The sequence below is a fragment of the Cucumis melo genome, chromosome 7 (assembly GCF_025177605.1).
Source record: "Cucumis melo cultivar AY chromosome 7, USDA_Cmelo_AY_1.0, whole genome shotgun sequence".
NCBI lineage: Eukaryota > Viridiplantae > Streptophyta > Magnoliopsida > Cucurbitales > Cucurbitaceae > Cucumis > Cucumis melo.
This window is the reverse complement of record NC_066863.1, coordinates 3,617,319-3,638,503: the sequence shown is the minus strand read 5'-3', so window position 1 is coordinate 3,638,503 and position 21,185 is coordinate 3,617,319. Positions and strand designations below refer to the sequence as shown.

General features: G+C 35.3%; 2 protein-coding genes and 1 long non-coding RNA gene across 4 annotated transcripts; 1 reads left to right on the top strand and 2 right to left on the bottom strand.

Annotated features, from left to right (window-relative positions):
- Positions 1-3,907: 3,907 nt before the first annotated feature.
- Positions 3,908-6,118, bottom strand: LOC127150255 (uncharacterized). Its single transcript, XM_051087643.1, has 6 exons — positions 5,917-6,118; positions 5,498-5,824; positions 5,233-5,391; positions 4,765-5,154; positions 4,582-4,677; positions 3,908-4,490 (listed from the first exon to the last, which is right to left on the bottom strand). The coding sequence occupies exons 1-6, from the start codon at positions 5,983-5,985 to the stop codon at positions 3,945-3,947; spliced, it is 1,587 nt and encodes a 528-aa protein (XP_050943600.1). The 5' UTR covers positions 5,986-6,118; the 3' UTR covers positions 3,908-3,944.
- A 1,974-nt stretch (positions 6,119-8,092) lies between these two features.
- Positions 8,093-11,632, bottom strand: LOC103501842 (50S ribosomal protein L13, chloroplastic). Its single transcript, XM_008465558.2, has 4 exons — positions 11,157-11,632; positions 10,545-10,730; positions 10,218-10,388; positions 8,093-8,394 (listed from the first exon to the last, which is right to left on the bottom strand). Exons 1-4 carry the CDS (start codon positions 11,427-11,429, stop codon positions 8,278-8,280), a joined length of 747 nt encoding a protein of 248 aa, XP_008463780.1. The 5' UTR covers positions 11,430-11,632; the 3' UTR covers positions 8,093-8,277.
- Positions 11,633-14,168: 2,536 nt separating this feature from the next.
- Positions 14,169-16,975, top strand: LOC127150250 (uncharacterized). Of its 2 annotated transcripts, XR_007822444.1 has the most exons (3): positions 14,169-14,329; positions 14,692-14,801; positions 14,883-16,975. It is a non-coding gene; the product is annotated as an uncharacterized LOC127150250 (long non-coding RNA). The 2 variants fall into 2 exon arrangements; XR_007822443.1 differs by having other exon boundaries at positions 14,692-16,975.
- Positions 16,976-21,185: the final 4,210 nt, after the last annotated feature.

Sequence of the window (21,185 nt, the reverse complement as noted above, 5' to 3'; positions counted from 1 at the left end):
GTTTTCTCTTATTTAGGTGAGTTTCATGTCTAACCGATTTTCAATTTATCTGCTGTAAGTAAATGTTTGGTTGGGGTATTTGGTGCTATTTTCATCCGTAATTGTCTGGTTTTTGGAATTGGACTTATTTGCCGTAAATTAGTTTAGTCAAAGTTTGGTTTTAGGTTCTTAGAAAGTTCAATGGGTAGTGAAAAATGAATTGAACTAGAGGATGAGGATTTAGTTGGATCAAATAGAGGAGTAAGCAATAGGAATAGAAGGAATGAAGGTTTTTTTTTTTTATCTCGCACGTATTTTTTTTTATCTCGCACGTATCTCGCACGTTCCAAACTTTCACTATTTATTTCAAAATCAACTTGGTACACCTCCTAATCCATTTAGAGCTATTCTTTGCATGTTTAGTAACTCTCTTAGGCCCTCATGCTTTATCTCGCACGTATCTCGCACGTTCCAAATTTTCACTATCTATTTCAAAATCAACTTGTTACACCTCCTAATCCATTTAGAGCTATTCTTTGCATGTTTAGTAACTCTCTTAGGCCCTCATGCTTTATCTCGCACGTATCTCGCACGTTCCAAACTTTCACTATTTATTTCAAAATCAACTTGGTACACCTCCTAATCCATTTAGAGCTATTCTTTGCATGTTTAGTAACTCTCTTAGGCCCTTATGTTTTATCTCGCACGTATCTCGCACGTATCTCGCACACATCTCGCACGTATCTCGCACGTTCCGAACTTTCACTATTTATTTCAAAATCAACTTGGTACACCTCCTAATCCATTTAGAGCTATTCTTTGCATGTTTAGTAACTCTCTTCGGCCCTCGTGCTTTATCTCGCACGTATCTCGCACACATCTCGCATGTTCCAAACTTGCACTATTTATTTCAAAATCAAATTGGTACACCTTCTAATCCATGTAGATCTATTCTTTGCATGTTTAGTAACTCTCTTAGGCCCGCACACATCTTGCAGTTATTTTTTTTTTATTTCTTTACATCTTGCACGCATCTTGTAGGTTCTTAAGTTCAAATCAATTTTTGAAGATACAAAACTACTTAGGTAGTTTAAGGATGGCACATGTTCGGATTTTAGTGCGTCACGGTGGTGAATGGGATGAGGGACAAAGAAAATATGAAGGAGGAGTGTTAAAAGACATTGTTGTCCCTAAAGAAATAAGACACAAAGATTTACAATCTGAACTATATGACCTTGCAGAAGTTGACCCTACAAAGTTCGACATAAAGATAAGATGTATATATGAGATCAAAGGGGAAAAGGAAGCTCCTCCATTTGAGTTAAGCAATGACCGTGATTTGAAGTTTTATATTCTTAGTGAAAATCCATTGGAGGTCCCCTTATACCTATCTTTTGAGCCTACAAGCAATCGAAGCATGAAAGTGTTAAACAAAGATTACAATTCAGTATCTGGGAGCAACCAAGTTCAAAATTTAAACCCTCATCCTCCTCCAATTGGAATGGATACATTAGATGAGAATGAAGTTGATATTGGTGAAGTTCAGGTTGGCTTGTGTGATAACATGATAGGGACCAATTTGGCTATATGGGAATCATATGAGTCATATCATTCAATAGATGATACTTTTACATGGGAGTCAGTTGAGATGTACAATGAATTGTTTGACATCCCAGAACAAAGAGATGCTCCTACAAAAGATTGCAAAGGAAAAGGTAAAGTTCACTACAGCTCCTCTAGTCGGAAGTTGAAGACAAAAGGAAGTGCCTGGTCAGAAGAAAGCTCTACAAGTGAAGAGTTGGATGTAGGACAAATCTTTTTCTGCAAGAGAGATTTGTCAATGAGATTAAGTGTGTTGGCAATGAAATTTTTTTTTCAGTTTGTAGTAAAAAAGTCTACAAAAGAGGTTCTTTTTGTTAGATGCATCGACAACAAGTGTGGTTGGAGATTGCGAGCGATTAGACTGAAGGATTCAAATATATTCAAGATTAAAAAGTATGTGAAAGTTCATTCATGTTCTCTTGAGTTTTTGAATCGTGACCATAGGCAAGCAAAATCTTGGGTTGTTGGAGAATTAATAAAGTCCAAATTCAAGGGACCCGGTCGCATATACAAACCACGTGATATCATAGAAGACATGAGGCAAGACTATGGCATAAATATGAGTTATGAGAAAGCATGGCGTGCCAGAGAAAATGCATATGAACGAGTGCGAGGGTCTCCTGAAGAGTCATATAATCTTTTGCATAGATATGGTGAAGCACTCAAATTTACAAATCCAGGTACAATATTTCACATGGAACTCGAAGATGATCGTTTCTTTAAATATCTTTTTATGGCTGTTGGTGCATGTGTTAGAGGATTCTTAAATTGCATTAGACCGGTCATAGTCATGGACGAAACATTTCTTAAGAACAAATATCGGGGTCAGTTGATAGTGGCCGTTTGTTTAGATGGTAACAATCAGATCTATCCTCTAGCCTTTGGAGTAGTTGATAGAGAAACAGATGACTCAATACAGTGGTTCTTAGAAAAAATTGAAAGGTGCAATAGGGGAGGTGCCTAATCTAGGCTTTGTGACAGATAGGTCACAACAGATTAACGTGTACCAATCCAATTTCATATACCGACAAGTCGAGCATACAAGATTAGAAATTTCTCTACCAATGTACTAAGTATTACACTAATTAATGAATGTTTGTTAATGATGTGTTTTCTTAATGATTTGTCCCAACATTCTTACTTTCTGTGCTTCCAGATGGATGAAGAAGACGAAAATAACAATTGACTTATTCATTTAAGAACACAAAAATTAGTTTTAGGATCGTTTAAAAATAACTAAATGTTCGTTTAAAAATATCTAAATGATCGTTTAAAAATAACTAAACAATCGGTTAACAACAACCAAATGATCGTTTGAAAACAACTAAACGATTGTTTAAAACAAAACTAAACGATTGGTCAAACAAAACTAAACGATCGTTTAAAACAACCAATCGATCGTTTGAAATTAACTAAACGATCGATTATAGAAAACTAAACGATCGTTTACAGAAACTAAACGATCTTTTGAAACAACGAAAGACACCCGCGAATTGTTTACAACCGCGATTCAACATTTCAAAAAAGTACGCGAATTTACAATATTGCCCCTTTGGTAAAAACGACCGATATATACGTTCCGCCTTCTTCGTTCGTTTTTCGTCACTACGCAATACACAACCGCACTGATCACTCACCTTCGTTTTCTCTCAGTCCATTGTTCTCTCAGACCATTTTTGTCTCAGTCCATATTTTTCATCAACGTTAAAAGGTATTTTCCCGAACTTTTCCTACTATAACATTACACTTTTCCTTTCTTTATATTTCAAACGTTTCAACTTCTGTCTTCAAAAACTATCATTATGTAATTTTTATAGAGAGAATAACATATTATAATTTTAAACTTTGTTATAAAATAAATACTTTGTGATATTTTCAATTAAACGCGACCAAAACTGAGAAAGAATATTTGAGTTAATATTTGTATTCGTTTAGATACATATCACAAAATATTCGTGTAGAGAAATACTCATCGCGCACATATGTATAAACGATCTTCTTAATAAACGATGTCTAAACGATCTTCTTAATAAACGTCAAAATATTAAGCGATCGTTTAGTAAAGTCTAAACGATCGTTTGGTAAAGTCTAAACGATCTTCTTAAAAAACGATGTCTAAACGATCTTCTTAATAAACGTCAAAATATTAAGCGATCGTTTAGTAAAGTCTAAACGATCGTTTGGTAAAGTCTAAACGATCTTCTTAAAATCATAAAAAAATTAAGCGATCGTTTAGCTACAAGTAGTTTTGCAACATAGAGAATAATCGATACTACTAATTGAAATGTCAATTGATACTAATTGAAATGCAACATACACAATAATCGAACAGCCAATTGATACTTGTGATTTATGTTAATATTTCAATACATAGGAGTGTTGGTCCATAATTGAAATGCTAATTGTTTTCTAAAGTATGACATGTTTTCTTGACATAATGTATCTAAACCAACACCAGCAGCTATGTACTCAAAATACTTAATTGTGAATACGCCACAATCACTATTATTTCGTTGAAGTGGAATTGAGTCAACAATGACAACTGGCCAAGGTTCCTTGTATGTCGATGATCTACCTCTCCTATCAAAGAAGCCAGTACTATCTAACAACTTTGGCACCAACTGTCGAACGGGCAGTAATATGTTTGTCATCTCTTCGGCAGTTGTAAGTGACGGAAGCGAATCCCATACCTTCACTTGACAACTTACCAAATCCAAGCATAATAGAACCCAATGGTTGCCATGGACATTGAATGGAGAGTAAACGTAATCAACACTTGCCCAAGGATCTTGGAAGTCCTCTTTTGACCCGACAACATAGTCAACCAACCTATACTCTTCGTCCCAGTCAAATGGGCGATTCTCTTTAATACATTCTTTGTATAGGGGCCACTTCGAAACTAAAATGCGCTGCAAAGAAAATCATACAAACGCAAATATCAGACCGAAAGACAAATATCAAACGCAAATACATACATAAAGTAACGCGACGATTCCAAACCATAAAGATTGTGTCTGCAGTTGTGAAGTTCTGAGAAGAAGGTATCCCGGCTGCCTTAATCTTCAAGCGAATGAAAAGAAAAAGTGCATCCAAATGCTAATAGAAACAAAAGTAAGCAGTAAATGTATAGAACCATAACAATGATAAAATTATAATTGCATAAATGATAAGATAATCTCATACCTCATCCGACAACCACCGGCGACACATAAACAAGTCTCTGAAAAAAGCCTTCGATTTTTTCCCATGAAAGGTTTCACGCAGCTCATCGTCTGTACGCTTGTCTGTAATCCAAGCTCGAAGTTTATCTAAATGGACGTCAAGTATTTTGTGCATAGGATCATAAACAATTGCTTCATACTCAGAGGTGCTGGTGGTTGATGTCAGAGACCGTTTAGGTAGAGTTGTGAATGGGGTTGATAAGTAAACACTTGCACGCTTCCTACGGGCGGGCCGAACGTGTGGTCGTTGAGTGAGAAATGGTTCTATCTCTGTGACGTCCTCATCGTCAACGACATCTATTGGCTCCTCTAAACCAATATCAACCTTCTTCTCCAACACATCTTCGTCGCCCTATGGAAGCTCATAATGCATTAGTGTGGATAATGATAGAAATTAAACATCAATATTAGCAAGAACATGGAACCAAACCTTCTTTTTAACTTCAATGTGTTCATCCTCCTTTGGCATCCTCAACCAATTAGGGGTATCGCCTGTGTCAACATCTTCGGTCTTAGCATTATCCACATCTTTACTTTCTAATGTATGATCTACTAAGCCTTCGGACACCTTGTGGTCCCCTTCGTCACCCTATGGAACCTCAAAATGAATTAGCGAGAACATGCAACTTAACGTATGAGTAATTACCAAATATGAAACAACTAACGTCAATACACTTAACAGTTTCATTCCTAACCTTTCTTTGAAGTCCAATGTGCTTCAATATGCTTGACATCATGCCCTTCAATTCGTCAATATCTGATTTTATACTATTAAGTTGCCCTTCAACAACCGCTACTCGATCTTGGAGATTTCGAATAGCCTTTTTCATCTTAATCTTGGACTTCTGTTTCTTACTCTTTTTGAAGTCATCTTCATCATTAACAACTTCTTTTACTCTTTTTGAACCACCATTCTTCGACTGAATAATGGTAGATGAGCGGAAGTTTTCAAAAAGTTCACCTGAAGCAATTTTCAACTGCTCCTCTTCAGGTGTCATCTCAATGACCGCCTTAATTATAAACTGCAAATAGAAAAAGGCAAATGTATTTAGGACAAAGAAATAAGCACAAAATCACGCGATCCTTAAGTAAGTTACTATTGCTTGCTACTTACCATTGGCGAGTCAAACACCTGGCTTATAGTTTGGGACTTTGGTGATTGTTGGCACACCCACCTCAGCATTCGTGGTATGGCTTGATCGTTTACTTTATCTACACCACATCCAATGATGGTTGGTATAGACTCATATGCCCAAACCTATTCGACATTTGACAAACAAGTTTAGGAAGTGCCACAAGATATATATAGATATATAAACAAGTGGTTATACAATCGTTTGAAAACAACTATACGATCATTTAACATAACTAAACGATCGTTAAAAAACAACTATACGATCGTTTAACATAACTAAACGATCGTTAAAACAACAACTAAGCGATCGTTTAAAAGAACTAAACGATCGTTTAAAACAACTAAACGATCGTTTTAAAGTTTTGAAGTAAGAAGTAAGAAGTCACATACCTGTAATGCATGCGGAAATCCATTGATAGTATATTTTTTTGTCTGTGTTGATTTCTTCTTTCCCTTGGCATATTGCTTGTCCAAGGCTCTTTTCAAGGCACTTAGCGTGCGTACAAAAACAATCCGACCCCAATCATAATTATTAAATGTATTCCAATCATCAGCAATCTTGAAAAAACCAATGTCCACTTTGGTTCGCCTATCTTTTCCCAACAAAGATATCTCTATAAAGTAGACTAAAGCTAATTTCACAATATCATCGTCATCACCCTCGTATTCCAAAAATATATCCTCTAAGTCGCTAACATAAACACACTCCTTGTCTTTGAAAAACTTCTCCAACAGTCGACTATTCCCAACCAACTGAATATAGTCCTCTTTAGGACCCCATAGTCCAGTTATGATGTTAAACTCTCTCCTACCGAAAGTACAAACAACGTCCCCTAGTAAGAAACTTATAGAATCCTTTCCTTCATCTTCCACCTCCCTTAACAGTAAGTAGTGGATGAGTGGCCCATTAAAGACAATATTTAGGTCCAAAAAGTGCCCAAACTTTGTTTTCCTAAATAAGGCTAATTGATCGGGTTTGAGTTTGGCCTTAATATTATGTGTTGTCTTTTCCAAATGAGACAAACAACTTACTAGGGAATAAAAATGATGGGAAGGATTAATCTTGTACAAGGGTCCGTCGGTCGATGTCGAAGTCGATGTCATGATTGAAGCCTGAAGAAAAAGGAACAAATTCCAGCAAATATATTGAAAATGGGTTACAGATAAAACTCACTGAAATAAGAGAACACGCTCAAAGTTGATTCTTAGGTTCGAAAAGGAGAAGCGACGAAATGCACTGGAGGACCGACGACAGACGAACAGTCAGAGTATCTTCGAAGAGCAGAGCGGGAAATTTCAAAAGCCAACGAAAGGAGATGTTTTTTTTTTTACTTCAGGTGTTCTATGCGAAAGAGAAGGGAAAGCGAACGTGGGTAGGCGAAAAATCAATAGAGAGCGATAGAAATTTAATGAAGGGCATTTTTGTCCATTCACACCCAAATTGTCCTAAAAGTCTTTCTTTTGAAAACTTGTCCCAAAATTCATTTAAATCTCTTTTTTTAACCTATTTTTGGCAATTTCCCAATTGGTTTCTAAAAACGGTGATCTGATGAGTGAGTGTTCTGAAGTCCAAAATCTTTTCAGATTGAAAGTCATTCCTCGCCCATTTCCTGGTTCAGAGAGAATTAAATAATAGATTTTAGACAACTATTTTAAAACTTCAAAAACTTCTCAAGAAAAGAACCAATTTACGTCCTTTGATATGAACCAATTTGGTTTTAGATGCAGAAAATAACACTTTTAGAAAAAAAAAAGGTGAAATCTAGTGGTAGAATATTTATTGATTAGAGCCATTTTCCTATCCTTTATTCTTTTATTTTCTTTAATGATACTTTTTTGCTCTTGAATGAATTTTGTGAGAAGAATGATATTTAGATAATTTTTTAGTCGAATTTAAATAAAATGAAGCGAGAATTGCAAAGTTAGGCATAATTGATAAAGTTTTTTCTTCTTTTTCAAAGTTTTAACAACTCCACACGATGTATCTAGTATATTTGCCTTTTATAGCTCCAAAAGTGCACACTGTCGTTCGAAGCCTTCGTTCATTTCTTCACCCAAGAGAAAACTCTAAATAGAGAAATCAATCAAGAATTGTAATAAAAATACCACTATCACAACCTTTAACCGGGCAAGATTTAAGGATTTCCTCTTCTGATTTAATAACTTTGCAAACGCAACTTTGGATTAAGATACTAGAATTTGGAATCAAATTACAGAACAAATGCTGATATCAAATTGAGTTGAAGCATGGAAACTCTAACTCGATTATATGAACATAGAAAACCTCATACAAGAGAGCGTTGTCTCTTCGTCCATTGTTTGCTCTTAGTAGTTCATATACTATCTTTCTTTGTTTATCCTTTTGTCCCTAATTGGCAGCTCAACTGGCTTTTGTGCCTCGTGTGGATGGTCTGGTCCTTTGTAAACCTTCAAGTGGTTAAAGAGTGCTCTTCCAAGCTGCACATAAATTGCCATGGTTTGAAACACCCAATAAACTATCAGGAACATAAATGGAGGCAGGAAACAGGGAAGTCGTATACACACAATATGGAGCAGTTTACAGGAAATAAAAAGTAAGATGAGTATTTCAAGCACCGCAATTACTTCATAGCTACTTGAAAAAAGTCTAAAGAACAGTTTCATCCACGTCATGTCAAAGCACTGACAACGAGAAATTCCTATGTCAGAATACACCGCATCATAAACAACTAACTGTTTGTCACGAAGAAGTTGTTCAAAGGATGATGCAGAAGCAGGGCTGTTTGATTTTCTTTACGAAAAGTTGTTCCTTTTTCATAACGTAGATTTTATTTTGCTGCATCATTCTTGGAGAGCTGAAACTTAAGATAAAGCTATCTTATACGGTTATACCCAGATAAACCTAGTATGGTGGTCTCACTAAACCTAGGGTTTAGAGAAGTACAATATATAGTCACTAACCCAATGGCGTCGTCTTGTGTGAAAAATTTTCTCTAATAAAATTGTTCTCCCTTTGCTCCATGGACGTAGCTAATACATTGTTAGTGAACCACGTATATCTCTATGTTGATCTCTATACGTTTTTTGTATTGTTAATTGTTGATTTCCTAATACATATACTAGGTGTATAGAAAGTATGAAATTTTCAAATCAATGATCGTAGTTCAAACGACAACCAAAAAATTTCAAAATCCACAGCTAAAGCAACTTTTTTAGCTTTCCTGGTCCTGAATTGCCAAGAAATCATCCAACACAGTTGTCAGACTCAATCAACCGTATAGGTCTTCAACTCTAGTTTTGCCAGTATGACTTAAAGGGCCAAAGATATTTACTACTAAATGTAACCAACAGATTGCCGGTAGATTAGCCAAGGAATAAAGCAAAAGACCATATGTTTGGTTCTCAAACACTTCAAAATTTCCCAAGCAACTCGGTCTTGTCACATCCTCCACATGGTTAACCTAACAAATTACAATCCAAGTTCTGAAATCCTCTTGAAGAGATTTTGAAAGGCCACCAGAAATCTTATTTTCTTATAATTGGAGATTCTTCTAATGAACTGAAAAACACGATTATTTGCCATACATCAACTCGTTGCTTCTAGAATCCTATGTTGTAGAGTGTGAGAACCATCGGAACAACTTAAATTTGAATTTGAAGCTGTAAAACCCCATTGGTGATGAGTTTGAGGAACTCTTCTGTAAGATGGAACATAGCTAACCAATAGTCTACACTACCGCAACCAAAACACCAAAAGCTATCTTAACCGACTATCAGGTTATGTGTTTCCATATTGGTAGGTTTAGGAGGATTGCATCCTCACTTCATAAGACCAACCCAACCTTTCCAACTTTTGGATTTCTGAATTTCTGAATTCCTGAACTTTTGTATTCAAGCAATCAGAGAAGAAAGGATTTTAGCTTGCCGGATTCGTCGTAAAAGAAAGAAGAAGAAGCCTCCTTGGCAATGCAATGAAAAAGCTTAAATGAAAGGGGAATTAACAGAAAGCCTATCCAACAACCAAGAAAGCCTAGAGTTCAAGACCTCCCTTCAAATCCTAGGGCTGGAAGACGGAGATCCTTGATCGAGACCAGACCGGATAGAAGGAACTAACTAAATCTTCTAACAAAACTGATCAACCAAATGGAGCAGAAAATATACTTTCCGCATAATCTTTTGACGCAATTTTCCTAAATGGAGTGTCACTTTAAACTTAAACAATCACTCTTATCACCCACAAATATTCAGTTTGCAGTCTGCGTGCATATCAATATGGCACTTGAGTAGAAGGAACCACTTACCCTCCCTTTTGGAAGCATACCACGAACAGCATGCTCGATAATTCTTTCAGGAATTCTCTGCTGTAGCTGGTCAAAAGTTTCTACAGTCATACCACCCGGTCGCCCTGAATGCCTCCTGTATAGTTTCTGAGTCCTCTTTTTACCAGACACCGCAACTTTTTCTGCATTTACCTAAGTAGGATCAAGAGCATAAGTATAATTCATGGGTTATAATGAATAAGCAACTAAATGAAAACAAATAGCAAGAAAGTTCAAGTTGAGTAGATAAAAGTGCAATCAATGCTGTAGTGATTAGCTAAAACATTATGTACAAGTACAGCCACATACCACAATCACAAAAGCCCCCATATCCACACTAGGAGTATAGGTTGGCAAATCCTTCCCTCGGATATGATTGGCAATGGTCGAAGCTAGTCTTCCCAAAATCTTATCAGTGGCATCAACCACATACCAAGGTTTTTCTGTGTTCACATGATCTGCAGCCTTCGGGTACCACGTTTTATTCCATATATCCTGAATGGAAAAGAATAACGACTACTAAGCATCCAATCTGAAAATTAAAAATAAACAAACAGCTAGCTAAAACAGGAAATAATTCTTCAAGATTCAGAGAATTGGCATATCAAATAGGCCTAACAATCAGAAAGAGGTTTGTATGTTCAGTCATAAGAACAATTATACTTGTAACCAGTTTTTTTGTTGATAGTTTCTGTGAAAATAACTTCAATATATCAACGGAAAGAGACATTGCTAATGCGGAGAAGCCAAATGTTTGATGTAACAGCTCCAAAAGAAACAACAAACAACAACCCATTAGCGTTTTAGGTTTAATAGGAACCCATTAACGTCTTATGCAAAGAACGAGTTCAATTAGTCTCAAACCCACAATACCAAACTTAGCGCAAACAAATAAAAATATTGTATGATCTACAGACGTACAGGGCCGTCGAGCTCGTCGCCCTCGAACATCCACCGTTGTTCCAAAGGGACACGATCCAGCTCTTGAGCTCGCACTCGAAGGGCCGACCTCTTGGAGTTGGAGGTTAGAGGAATGGTGGTCTGGGTTAGAAGAAAAGAAGATTTTGAATGTGGGAGTGGAAAGGCAACAAGGAGTGAGTTTGTGGGAATGCTTCTGTTACTTGTGGTTCCATTGGTGAGAGAGGAATGTAAAGAGAAAGTGGGTGTAGAGGAGGAAGCACAGAGCATCGCCATTGTAGCTCTGGCAGTGGCTCTTTCAGTTGGGGAATTGGTGCTATGGATTGTGGATAAGACTCTTTCTAGGCTTTGTGAATACGGAGATGAGAAATGGGAAACCGGGGGGAGTGGATAAATTTGCGCAACACTACTTCTCTTCTACATTGGGACTATTTTTCTTCTAACCAATTGTTTTGGGAAAACATGTTTTTGTACCTTAATCTTAGAGTTTACTCCTTACTCACATCTTTCAAATATACACATATTTAAAATAATTTTTTTAATGGAACATTTTTAAATATACTAAAATATTTATCAACTATAACAAAATTTTGAATTCTATACTAATAAACTTCTATTAATATCACTTATAAAAGTATATTAGTGTCTGTCGATATCTGTTATTGATAGAATCTGAAATTTTACTATGTTCTATAAATATTTTGTCAAATTTTCCATATTTGACAATTCCCTTTTCTTAATTTAATTTTATAATGATTTAAAATTAATTAATGAATGCTAAGTAAGTTAGTATTTAATTAAAAATAGATGTTAAAATTGACAAAAATATGATAGTTAAGTCGTTTACTCGGTCCATGACTAGGTAAAATCATGGATCGGGTACACGTCTCGTGTTCAAAGTCATAGACTCAATCCACGACTTGGTATTTGAGTCGTGTACTTGGTACACGACTCATCTCACGTGTCAGTCATGTGTGGTATCAACGTTACCATCTTGTCTGACATGGTGGTCATTGTGGATCTTAAAACCTTAGTCGCAGCCCATTCTACCTTCCATTCGTGTTTCACCAAAAAAAAAAAAAACCCCCCTCCTCTCCCCTTGTTTGCAGCTTTCGTCATCCCCCTCCTCGTCGTAGTCGCCGTCCCACCGTTCTTTATTCATTGACTAGAAGTTCTAAGGTAAGTTTATTCTCTTCTTTAAATATGTTTATGTTTATATAATGAAAATATTTTTGTATGATTTTATTAAATTTATAGAATTTGGTATTTTATAGCAGGAATGTATTTTTTCTTTTTACATATATCTTTGTTTACATGGTGTGAATATATTCGTATAGTTTTGTTGAACATAATCTAGTCGTAGACTGGATACACAATTTTGTTGAATAATACTTAAACTCTAATTCTTGTGTGAAAAGTGTTAGAAGTTTCCTTTCTATTTCTCTCCTTCCAATAAAGATTGGAATCTTTCTTTGAAAAATTTGAAATTTAAAGGTATACTCCAATTGTTTGGGTGTGGTTAAAAGAATTATGACCATGGCTTGAAATTTAGTTTTCTTAAAACTATATGTGTGTGTGATTTTCATGATGGTAGGAATGTCTGAAATTATAAAACTAATCCACACATGTTTGAAGAACCTATTTTAGGGAGATGAATTTATAGTATTGTACATTGATACCTAAATTTTAGGGTTTTGTGTATTGATTGCATTTTTGTAAAGTTTGAAAACAAAAATAGATGTTGGGCATATTTTGGAATGAAAACTTAGATTGTTTAAATTTGGAGTTTTGGATGAAGATGTATTTTAAATGTAATTGGAGATTATATTTTGATTTTGACTAATTTAGGCCTTTTAGAGTTTAAAAGTAATTTGGGCATATGTAGAGTTTGTATTTGGGTATTGAACTATTAGGCTTTGTTTAATCAGAGTAATGTTGATCTCTGATGGTAGTCTTGATAGTTTTCAAACTTTAAGAGTTGATTAAATCTATTGATGTGACCTGAAAGTCCAGTCATTCTTGAACTTGGTAATCATGGGAGAGTGATATAGACGTGGAAGTTGATGAATTATGTAGAAATGATGAAAATATAGAATATGAAAATGAAATGGTCTGTCTGAGATATTTACACAAATAGATTGAAACACTATTGATTCTATTTGTGAACAAGGGTCAACATTGTGATGTAAAAAGATATATGTACACAATTCTTGTTTAATTCGAAAGGGAATTTGACTATAAAAAAGATTTTCAATTGGTTATTAAAAAGTATTGTGTGACGGAACAATATGAGATTGTTGTAGTATAATCGAACCAAAATAATTGTTATGTCAGATGAGAACAGTGGAAATAGGACTGTAACTGGAGATTACATGGAAGTAGGCATAACAGTCAGTCATAGAATACATTCTTATTTGCATTAAAACCGTGGTTATATTACAAATTTAAAGAAAAAAATAACCCTTGAAAACTTAAAGAAAAAAGTCATCCAAAAAGATGGACAATTTTTTTTTTCCAAAATTTGTTCAACTCAAATAGTTTAAAATGTACAACTAAATATGTTGCATCAAAACAAACTTTTGAAATGAAAAAAATAAAAAACTTTTCTACTGGGATTTCACCTACATAATAAGTGAAAATACTCATCGTCGTAGTTCAACTAGGGTGTTTCCTCTTGCACTCTTTCTCTTTGAGTCCAAATTTCAAATCTAAGAATCCTATAGACTTCAAACAATGGGTTAATTTAGGAAATTATTTTTGTTTTAAGGAAGTCGTGTTTTTTACTAGATTAATGGAAGTCGTGCCACTCCAACCTCATCTATGTATTTTCTTTTCTAACTACCCTAATTTTATCATTACCAAAACCCTAAAACATTATTCCTAAAATGTGCCATCAGCCATAAAAGAATTTTAGGTTTTGAGTTATTTTGTACCATTTTCCTTTTTATATATACACACTAATATTTTAAAATTGATTGCTAAACTGTCTAATTAAAATCAAGTGTATTTTGATAATTTAAAGCTCTTTTTCTTAAAAAAAAAAAAAAGAAAGAAAAAAAAATCTACAAGCCTGATGATTTTGCCGTTTTTCGAATCCTAACGAACAGAAAACTCACGGTCCAACCAATCCAACTCCACCATTTCTGAAGGAAGAAACTTCAATTCATCAACTTTCTGTAAGACCCACTTCAAATTATGTTTATAAGTTATACTTAGCTGTTTTATGCTGCTTCTTTTGTTGGGTTTCTGTCTTTTCATGCAATCTATGGTGTTCATGTTCCTTTAATTTCTGCATTTGGAAGGAATTTGCGTCATCTCTGCTGGAAATTTCTAGTAATTGGCGCTCACTTTTTGGTGTTTGGGGTTCTCCCTGATTTTATTTATCAATCCAAGAAAAGTCTGCTAGAAATTTATCTAACTTTGGTTTTTTCATGAAAATGTGATTCTTCTTTCATGGATTGACTCAAAGTTTTTAGTTAATTCTTTTGCTTTGGTATTGTTTGTCATCATAAATCTGATTCATTTATGGGATGTTTAGTTAATCTCCTTGACAATGCTCCAACAACATGAGATGTTTAGTTGGATCTCTCTTTAACAGTTTGACATTGGCTAGGCCAACTTCCTGATCATTTTCATCAGTGGTAACTGGTAACTGGTTTTTACAGTTTCCATTGATTATTTCTTGTACAATTCATCAGTTGTTTTCAATCTCTCTCTCTCTTCTAATAGATGGAAAAGGGCATTCTTAAGTATGCAAGAGTTACGATGAGTTGACTGGTTAGGTCCAGACAATGGGAGAGTCATAAGATCGGAAGTACTTTTTCGTCCTTGTATTCCAATTTTCCAAATGTTGTTCAAAATCCTACTCTTTTTGGTCAGGTAGTCCATAGCTCAGTTGCCTTCCATTCTTTGACTCATTTATTAGCTATATTGTTTTAGAGTTTAAGTTATTCTGTATGTCATTGTTATCTGTGTTCCATTCAACTTGAACCATTTTAAATTTTACATTGTTTTATAAATGGAACAATTAAGAAGTTTGTCCCTTTTGTGCCAGCTATATAGCAAGTCTTTAAAGAATTGTTTCCCTTCACTTTGCTATCGCTTTATCTTTGCCTATGCAGTTCATAGATTTTACAGAATTTGGTTTATTTATCCCTATCCACTGGAGATATCTAACGACTCATTGATCAAGAAACCGAAGAGGTTAACATCGGTAGTTTGAAATCGATTTGAGAAGGCCAAAACGACAGACATTTGTTATGATGTTTGTGTGCATTGCTACAAGAAGCTCAGTGGCTCAATTAATAGCAGAATCACACATTTAAGAAATCAATTGATTTGATGTCTAAAATGATTCAATCATGACGTTTGTCAACTACTTGCAGCCAAAAGATTAAAAAGGACGGTTCAAGTGGTCTTGGAAACATCAGCTCTTCTGAAGGGCAGAGAAAAGATGAGTTTAAATAGGCAATTGTGAAATATGATCTGGATCAGAGAAAGGATGAAGTAGTCACCATTGCAAGTAGTAAGTTTGATTAAGAGCCGATTCAGAATGATCTTGCTGAGGTTATCCATTGTCTATTGTTGAGCATGTAGGGTTTAAAGTTTTTGTCAAAAATGTTCAGCCGTTGTTTTTGTTACTCAATAGCATTGTTGAGCTTTCTTGTGTGGAAATCTATTAGAAGAAGAAAGAGAAGATGTTTTAAACCATCAATAGATTGCAGGATAGAACTATCGTTTCGGTTGAAATGTGGCTTTCATCAGAAAATATTGACTATTTTGACGAGAATTGGAAATTACAGAAAAAGCTTTTGAATTTTATCACACTTGATTCATACTGAGTACATCCGCTCATGCTTGATTATTAAAGGGACTGGTGGACTGGGACAGTGAGTGTAAGATATTTGCACTGTATTTGATGATTTTTCGACCAATGACGAGATCATCAGCAGAATAAAGAACACATGTCGAAGAAAAGGCCTCTTTTGAGTAACGGTAGACTATTTGACGTATGCCCGGTTGCACATACCATGAATCCAATTGCTAAAGACGTGACAGAAGCGATGCAAGAGGTTAACAAAAAGATTCAAGGGAGTTTTAAATATATCAGAAGTTCACATGTCACTCAAGAGAGGTTCAATGAGATGGCTCATCAAATTGGGATCACCAGTCAGACGATATTGGTCTGACAGTCGTGGTCAATGAAATTGAAATGGTTGTGGAATACAACGATCCATTTAATCTTCTACAAAAGCATGATCCTCAGTTGCATTAGCTCTCTTACTGCTTTAGAGTGGGAATGGACAAGTAGTGTTGCTGACTATTTGGAACTTTTTGTCAAAATCGTGAACTCTTCTCAGGCAACAGATCTCCTATGGCAAATATATATTTTCCTGAGATATGTGATGTCCACATTCAATTAATCAAGTGGTGTAAGAACTCGGATAATCTTCTCAACTCCCTTGCATTGAAAGAAAAAAACCAAGTTTGATAAATATTGGACAAAATGGAGTCTGGCTTTGGCAGTAGCTGCAGTTCTAGATCCAAGGTTCAAATGAAGTTGTTTGAATACTACGATTTGCAGATTTACAGTAGTACAACCTTGGATCCTATCAAGGAAACTTCTGATGGTATTAGGGAACTTTATAATGCATATTCAATCTGCTTTACAATGGTTGATCAAGGTTCAGCTTGGCGTGGAAGTAGTTTATGTTAGAATTTGTGTCCTAAAACTCATACTTTGTTATTTGATTCAATAAGATTTATTATTAAATGCTATAATCTTAAAACTAATAAATTTAAGGTCCTGAGGCTATTTACTAGTTTGTCATGTATACTTCAACTTTATGTAAAGACATATACATGGATTAAGTTCAAATTAATAGCCCAAATGGTCTATAGTGTATGAATAAGGTTGGGCGCCTTATTCAGGATAAACACTATGGATGCGACCCGCTCCGTAGTTAGTACAAACGATGTAATACTGAATCGTTCATGTAGAGACATGAGAGTGGGGGCGTCCTATGTAAATGGTTTGCATAAGACTGGAACCACGAAGTAGTCACTTTTAGTTATAACACCGTAAACTATAAACTGACTATTTCAATTATGATGACCTAGGTAACTTGATCTTAATTCTAAGCTAACTATGAACTTATGTTCATTCGATAGTATCCTTAGATCTACATAGATGAGGGCAGCTCAACATCGCTGGCCCAATAAACCTCTCATTTCAGGGGTAAGACCGAGTGGATAGCTAGGGACATAAGGTGCAAGATAGAATTCATTCCTACCCACTTCTGGAATAGTAGATAAGTTGTTCCCTTAAGGACTGAATTCAAGTCTTAAACAAGGGGCCCCACCTTCTCATTGGCCCGGGAAGGATTCTGGTTTATAGGTTGGACCTTAAACCAATTGTTCAATAGTGAATCAGTGGGTCTTAAAGGAACAAGAAGTAGTCTCGGGGGTAAAACGGTATATTGACCCAGCCGAGATTACGAACAACCTGTGAAGGATCGACTTACCCATTATGGTTATATTAGGTGGACAGAAATATATTTATAGTGAGGGGAGTGCAACTAAGAGTCTTTAGTGGAATGACTCTTTAGTTAACGAATGTTGATTAACTTTGGTCTAAAAGAGTTTAGCCAGTTAATCTCGAATCGTTGGAGCCCATGATCTATAGGTCCATTAGGTTCCCCTACTAGCTCATATGGATTCAACTAAGAACAAGTATGTTGAAGTAATTCGAATTGTTCAAATAAAGATAAAGAGAGAGAAACCGACAAATATATAAGATATAAGTGAGTAAAAAATAAACTTTAAGTTTTGTGTTTAAATATGATTTAAATAAATATGAATATAGATTCATATTTAAAAGCTTGAAAAGTTTAGAAAAACGGTTAAAAAGTCAACATGTTGATTTTGAACTTTGACCGGATTTATTTTCAAATATGATTTGAATTTTAGAGAAATGAATACGGATTCAAACTCGGGAGGTTAGAATTAGTCAAGATGGGAAAATTAGTAAAAGTCAAAAAGTTGACTTTTGACTAAGAAAAGTCAAAGTTTGACTTTGACTTAAGTTGGTCAAATGACCAAAATGCCCATTTGACTAATTACTATATTAATTAACGTTAATGGGAAATGTGGCAGCCGATTATGAATTGAAGGCTACTAATTTCATTAATGAGTTAATGAATTGATTAGGTGTTGATTAGATATGAAATAATTTACATGCAATTTGCATGTAAAATTCATATAAAACTTCTCATTACCGAATGAGAAAATGATGAGTTTTTTGCTCTAGAAAACACCTAAACGATTGATTTCCATCTCTCTCAAAATTCTCTTAGTTCTTGGTCGTGAGCATAGTAGGTCAGCTTGGTGGTTGTCCTTGCTCGTGATTTTCAGGAAGAGAAGAAACTTTGGATCAGAAAAGAAGTTGAGAACTACAAAGGTAAGTTCATCGTTTACCTTCCTCTCTCTTCGTTTAGGTCCATCGCATGGTAGTAGCATGTTAACTTCTAAATCGTTTAGATGCATATAGAGTAAAGTTTGATCTTTATCTTCCACTGCAACATGTCTTTTGTTTGGTTTTTCCATCATGTAGTATCAGAGCATGCTTAGCTTTACTCATATGCATATGGTGGGTTGTTACAATTTATGTGATAAATTGTTGTGGTTGAACTAAAATAGATTAGTTTTGGTTATGGCTCTAAATTAAGTCATTTTTTTGCTTCATTCTTTGTAAATATCCCTGTTGGTGGCTTAATTTAATTTTGCAAAGAGTCTGTAATTTATTAGGGTCATTAGAGTTGAGTTTAGGCTGTAAATCTTGCACGCGGGAAATCAAGCTTATCGTTTACCCTCTCAACGATCACATATGGTATGCGTATCGCTTGGGCCAGTGAACATCGCGTGTACAAGCTAAACGATCGCGCATGGTACACGTATCGTTTGAAGAAGACTCTATCGCTTACATTTTGAACGATCGCGTATAGTACGCGTATCGTGTTAAGATGTCTCTATCGTTTCTATGTTAAACGATCGCGTATGGTACGCGTATCATTTGCGTAAGAAGCGATCGTATGCTCGCTAAGCCATCGCGTAAGGTACGTGTTGTGCTAGCACTAAACGATTGTTTACCTCTGAATTGGTCGTATATCCGCTAAGCGGTCGCGTAAGGTACGCGTAACGTTAAGCGCTTAAACGATCGTGAACATGCTAAGCGATTGCGTATGGTACGCAGGTTGCTGGCACCTATAAATGATCGAATATAGTCTGCTAAGCGATTGCATATGCTTTGCTCAGCGATCGCATATGGTATGCGATTCGCCTATGCCCGTGAATGCCGTTTGCCTACTCAGCGATCGTGCAAAGGTTGTTATGCGATTATTGTACTCCATCAAATTATTATTGTAATAATTTAGTTTTTAACTTAATTTAGAGAACCAAAAATCAATCTATTTTAGGGTGTTTTATTAATCTTGCATGTGATGTATGGTTTAAATATTATTAAAATTATGTGTGCATATTGTATGACATATAGTTTTAAAATCCCACCATAGGTTAACATGTACATGCATGTTAAGAAAATTAATATGGAAATTAATTAATATGATTAATTAATGGTTAAATTAATTTGATTAATTTAAAAGATAATTGAATTAATTTTATTAAATATGATTTAACAAAATTATTCAATTATTAAGCCATATTAAATTGTTTTTTCTAGATGAACGATTATAGGTTAGTCTAAGGGTTTTATAATTGTTATAAAATGAAATTAGACTTTAAAACCTATAACAAAGATAAGATGCATGCTCACCTAGGTTAATACCAAAATTAGATTTAGGTCGATATCTTGTAAAACTAAGTTACAAGAGGCTCACCTGATTCGATCTTGTCAACAAGTCAGATAAGATGACTAAGGATTGGAGGTTTTTAAGTTGACGGTCTATGGAACACCTCCTAACCTGGAGATCGTAATCGGTTCTTGAGCCTAGTTAACCTAGCTTTATGAGCATGCGTGAGAGATGTAAGGTAATAAAATTAGTTTCTCACCTAGACATCGTAGGTTAAAATCCAGTATAAATGTTATACTTGGATGTTTTACCTAGTTTTAGGATTTTTTTAAGTTAGCCTAAATTAAATCCTGGATAATTTACTCATTTTTTAGAACACTTCAGCTGGAGAAAAGTATTGTGCTTTTAGCTCTAGTGTCCCCAAGAGTTCACACCGTGATGTTCATTCAGCGCTTTGGGTCGTGCGTAGAAGCGGACTCCATTCGGAGAGTGTTTGCATGAGCTATGAACAAGGTGAATGGGGGAAGTAATTCATAGTAAGTGGGTGAGGGATATATGACAATACATCCCACGGTCTCTTCCATTGGGTCGCACTGTGAGATTCCTATAATGCGCCTGCTTGTCTGCCCTGGAGCGACGTGCCATTCGGAGGGCTGTATTATAGGATTCGGAACACGAACTCCATATTTGGATAGGGTCTCTTAGATAAGTTTTCATATTGTCCTTCCACTTTCGGGAGCATAATGATTCTCATATCTGAGGATCGAAAATGGAGGGTTACACTTACAAGAATTACTAAGTTAGTTAGTATATTCTTGACCGAAGTAAACGGTAACTAAATGCCAAGTAAATATGAGATATTTGTGAGTTAGCATTTGGTCAAGATTGTCTTGATTCAAAGGACGAGTAATCGGTTACCCCTCGGTAGAGGTTATTCTGAACCTTCGAATTATCGTTGCAAAACATAATAAAAGGGTATATTATTTAAAGTTTTGCTAAAATGATTGGTATATTTAGATTATAGTTTCTAAAACAAAGTATGTTTTTCAGCATGAATAGCTCGATAGTTCAATTATTAGCTTCCGAAAAACTTAATGGCGATAACTATGCGGCATGGAAATCAAATCTTAACACAATACTAGTTGTTGATGATTTAAGATTTGTCTTAACTTAGGAATGTCCTCAAACCCCAGCCTCAAATATAAACTGAGCTAGTCGGAAAGCA

Bases quoted from the DNA above. Each gene is read 5' to 3' on its own strand.
- LOC103501842 (XM_008465558.2), bottom strand. From the start codon at position 11,429: ATGGCGATGCTCTGTGCTTCCTCCTCTACACCCACTTTCTCTTTACAT. The intron at 10,731-11,156 runs GTACGTCTGTAG...TTTTCCATTCAG, and splicing joins GCGACGAGCTCGACGGCCCT to GATATATGGAATAAAACGTG. The intron at 8,395-10,217 runs GTAAGTGGTTCC...ATTTATGTGCAG, and splicing joins GTATGCTTCCAAAAGGGAGG to CTTGGAAGAGCACTCTTTAA.
- LOC127150255 (XM_051087643.1), bottom strand. From the start codon at position 5,985: ATGCTGAGGTGGGTGTGCCAACAATCACCAAAGTCCCAAACTATAAGC. The intron at 5,825-5,916 runs GTAAGTAGCAAG...TTCTATTTGCAG, and splicing joins AGGTGTTTGACTCGCCAATG to TTTATAATTAAGGCGGTCAT. The intron at 4,678-4,764 runs GTATGAGATTAT...TGTTTCTATTAG, and splicing joins GCCGGTGGTTGTCGGATGAG to CATTTGGATGCACTTTTTCT.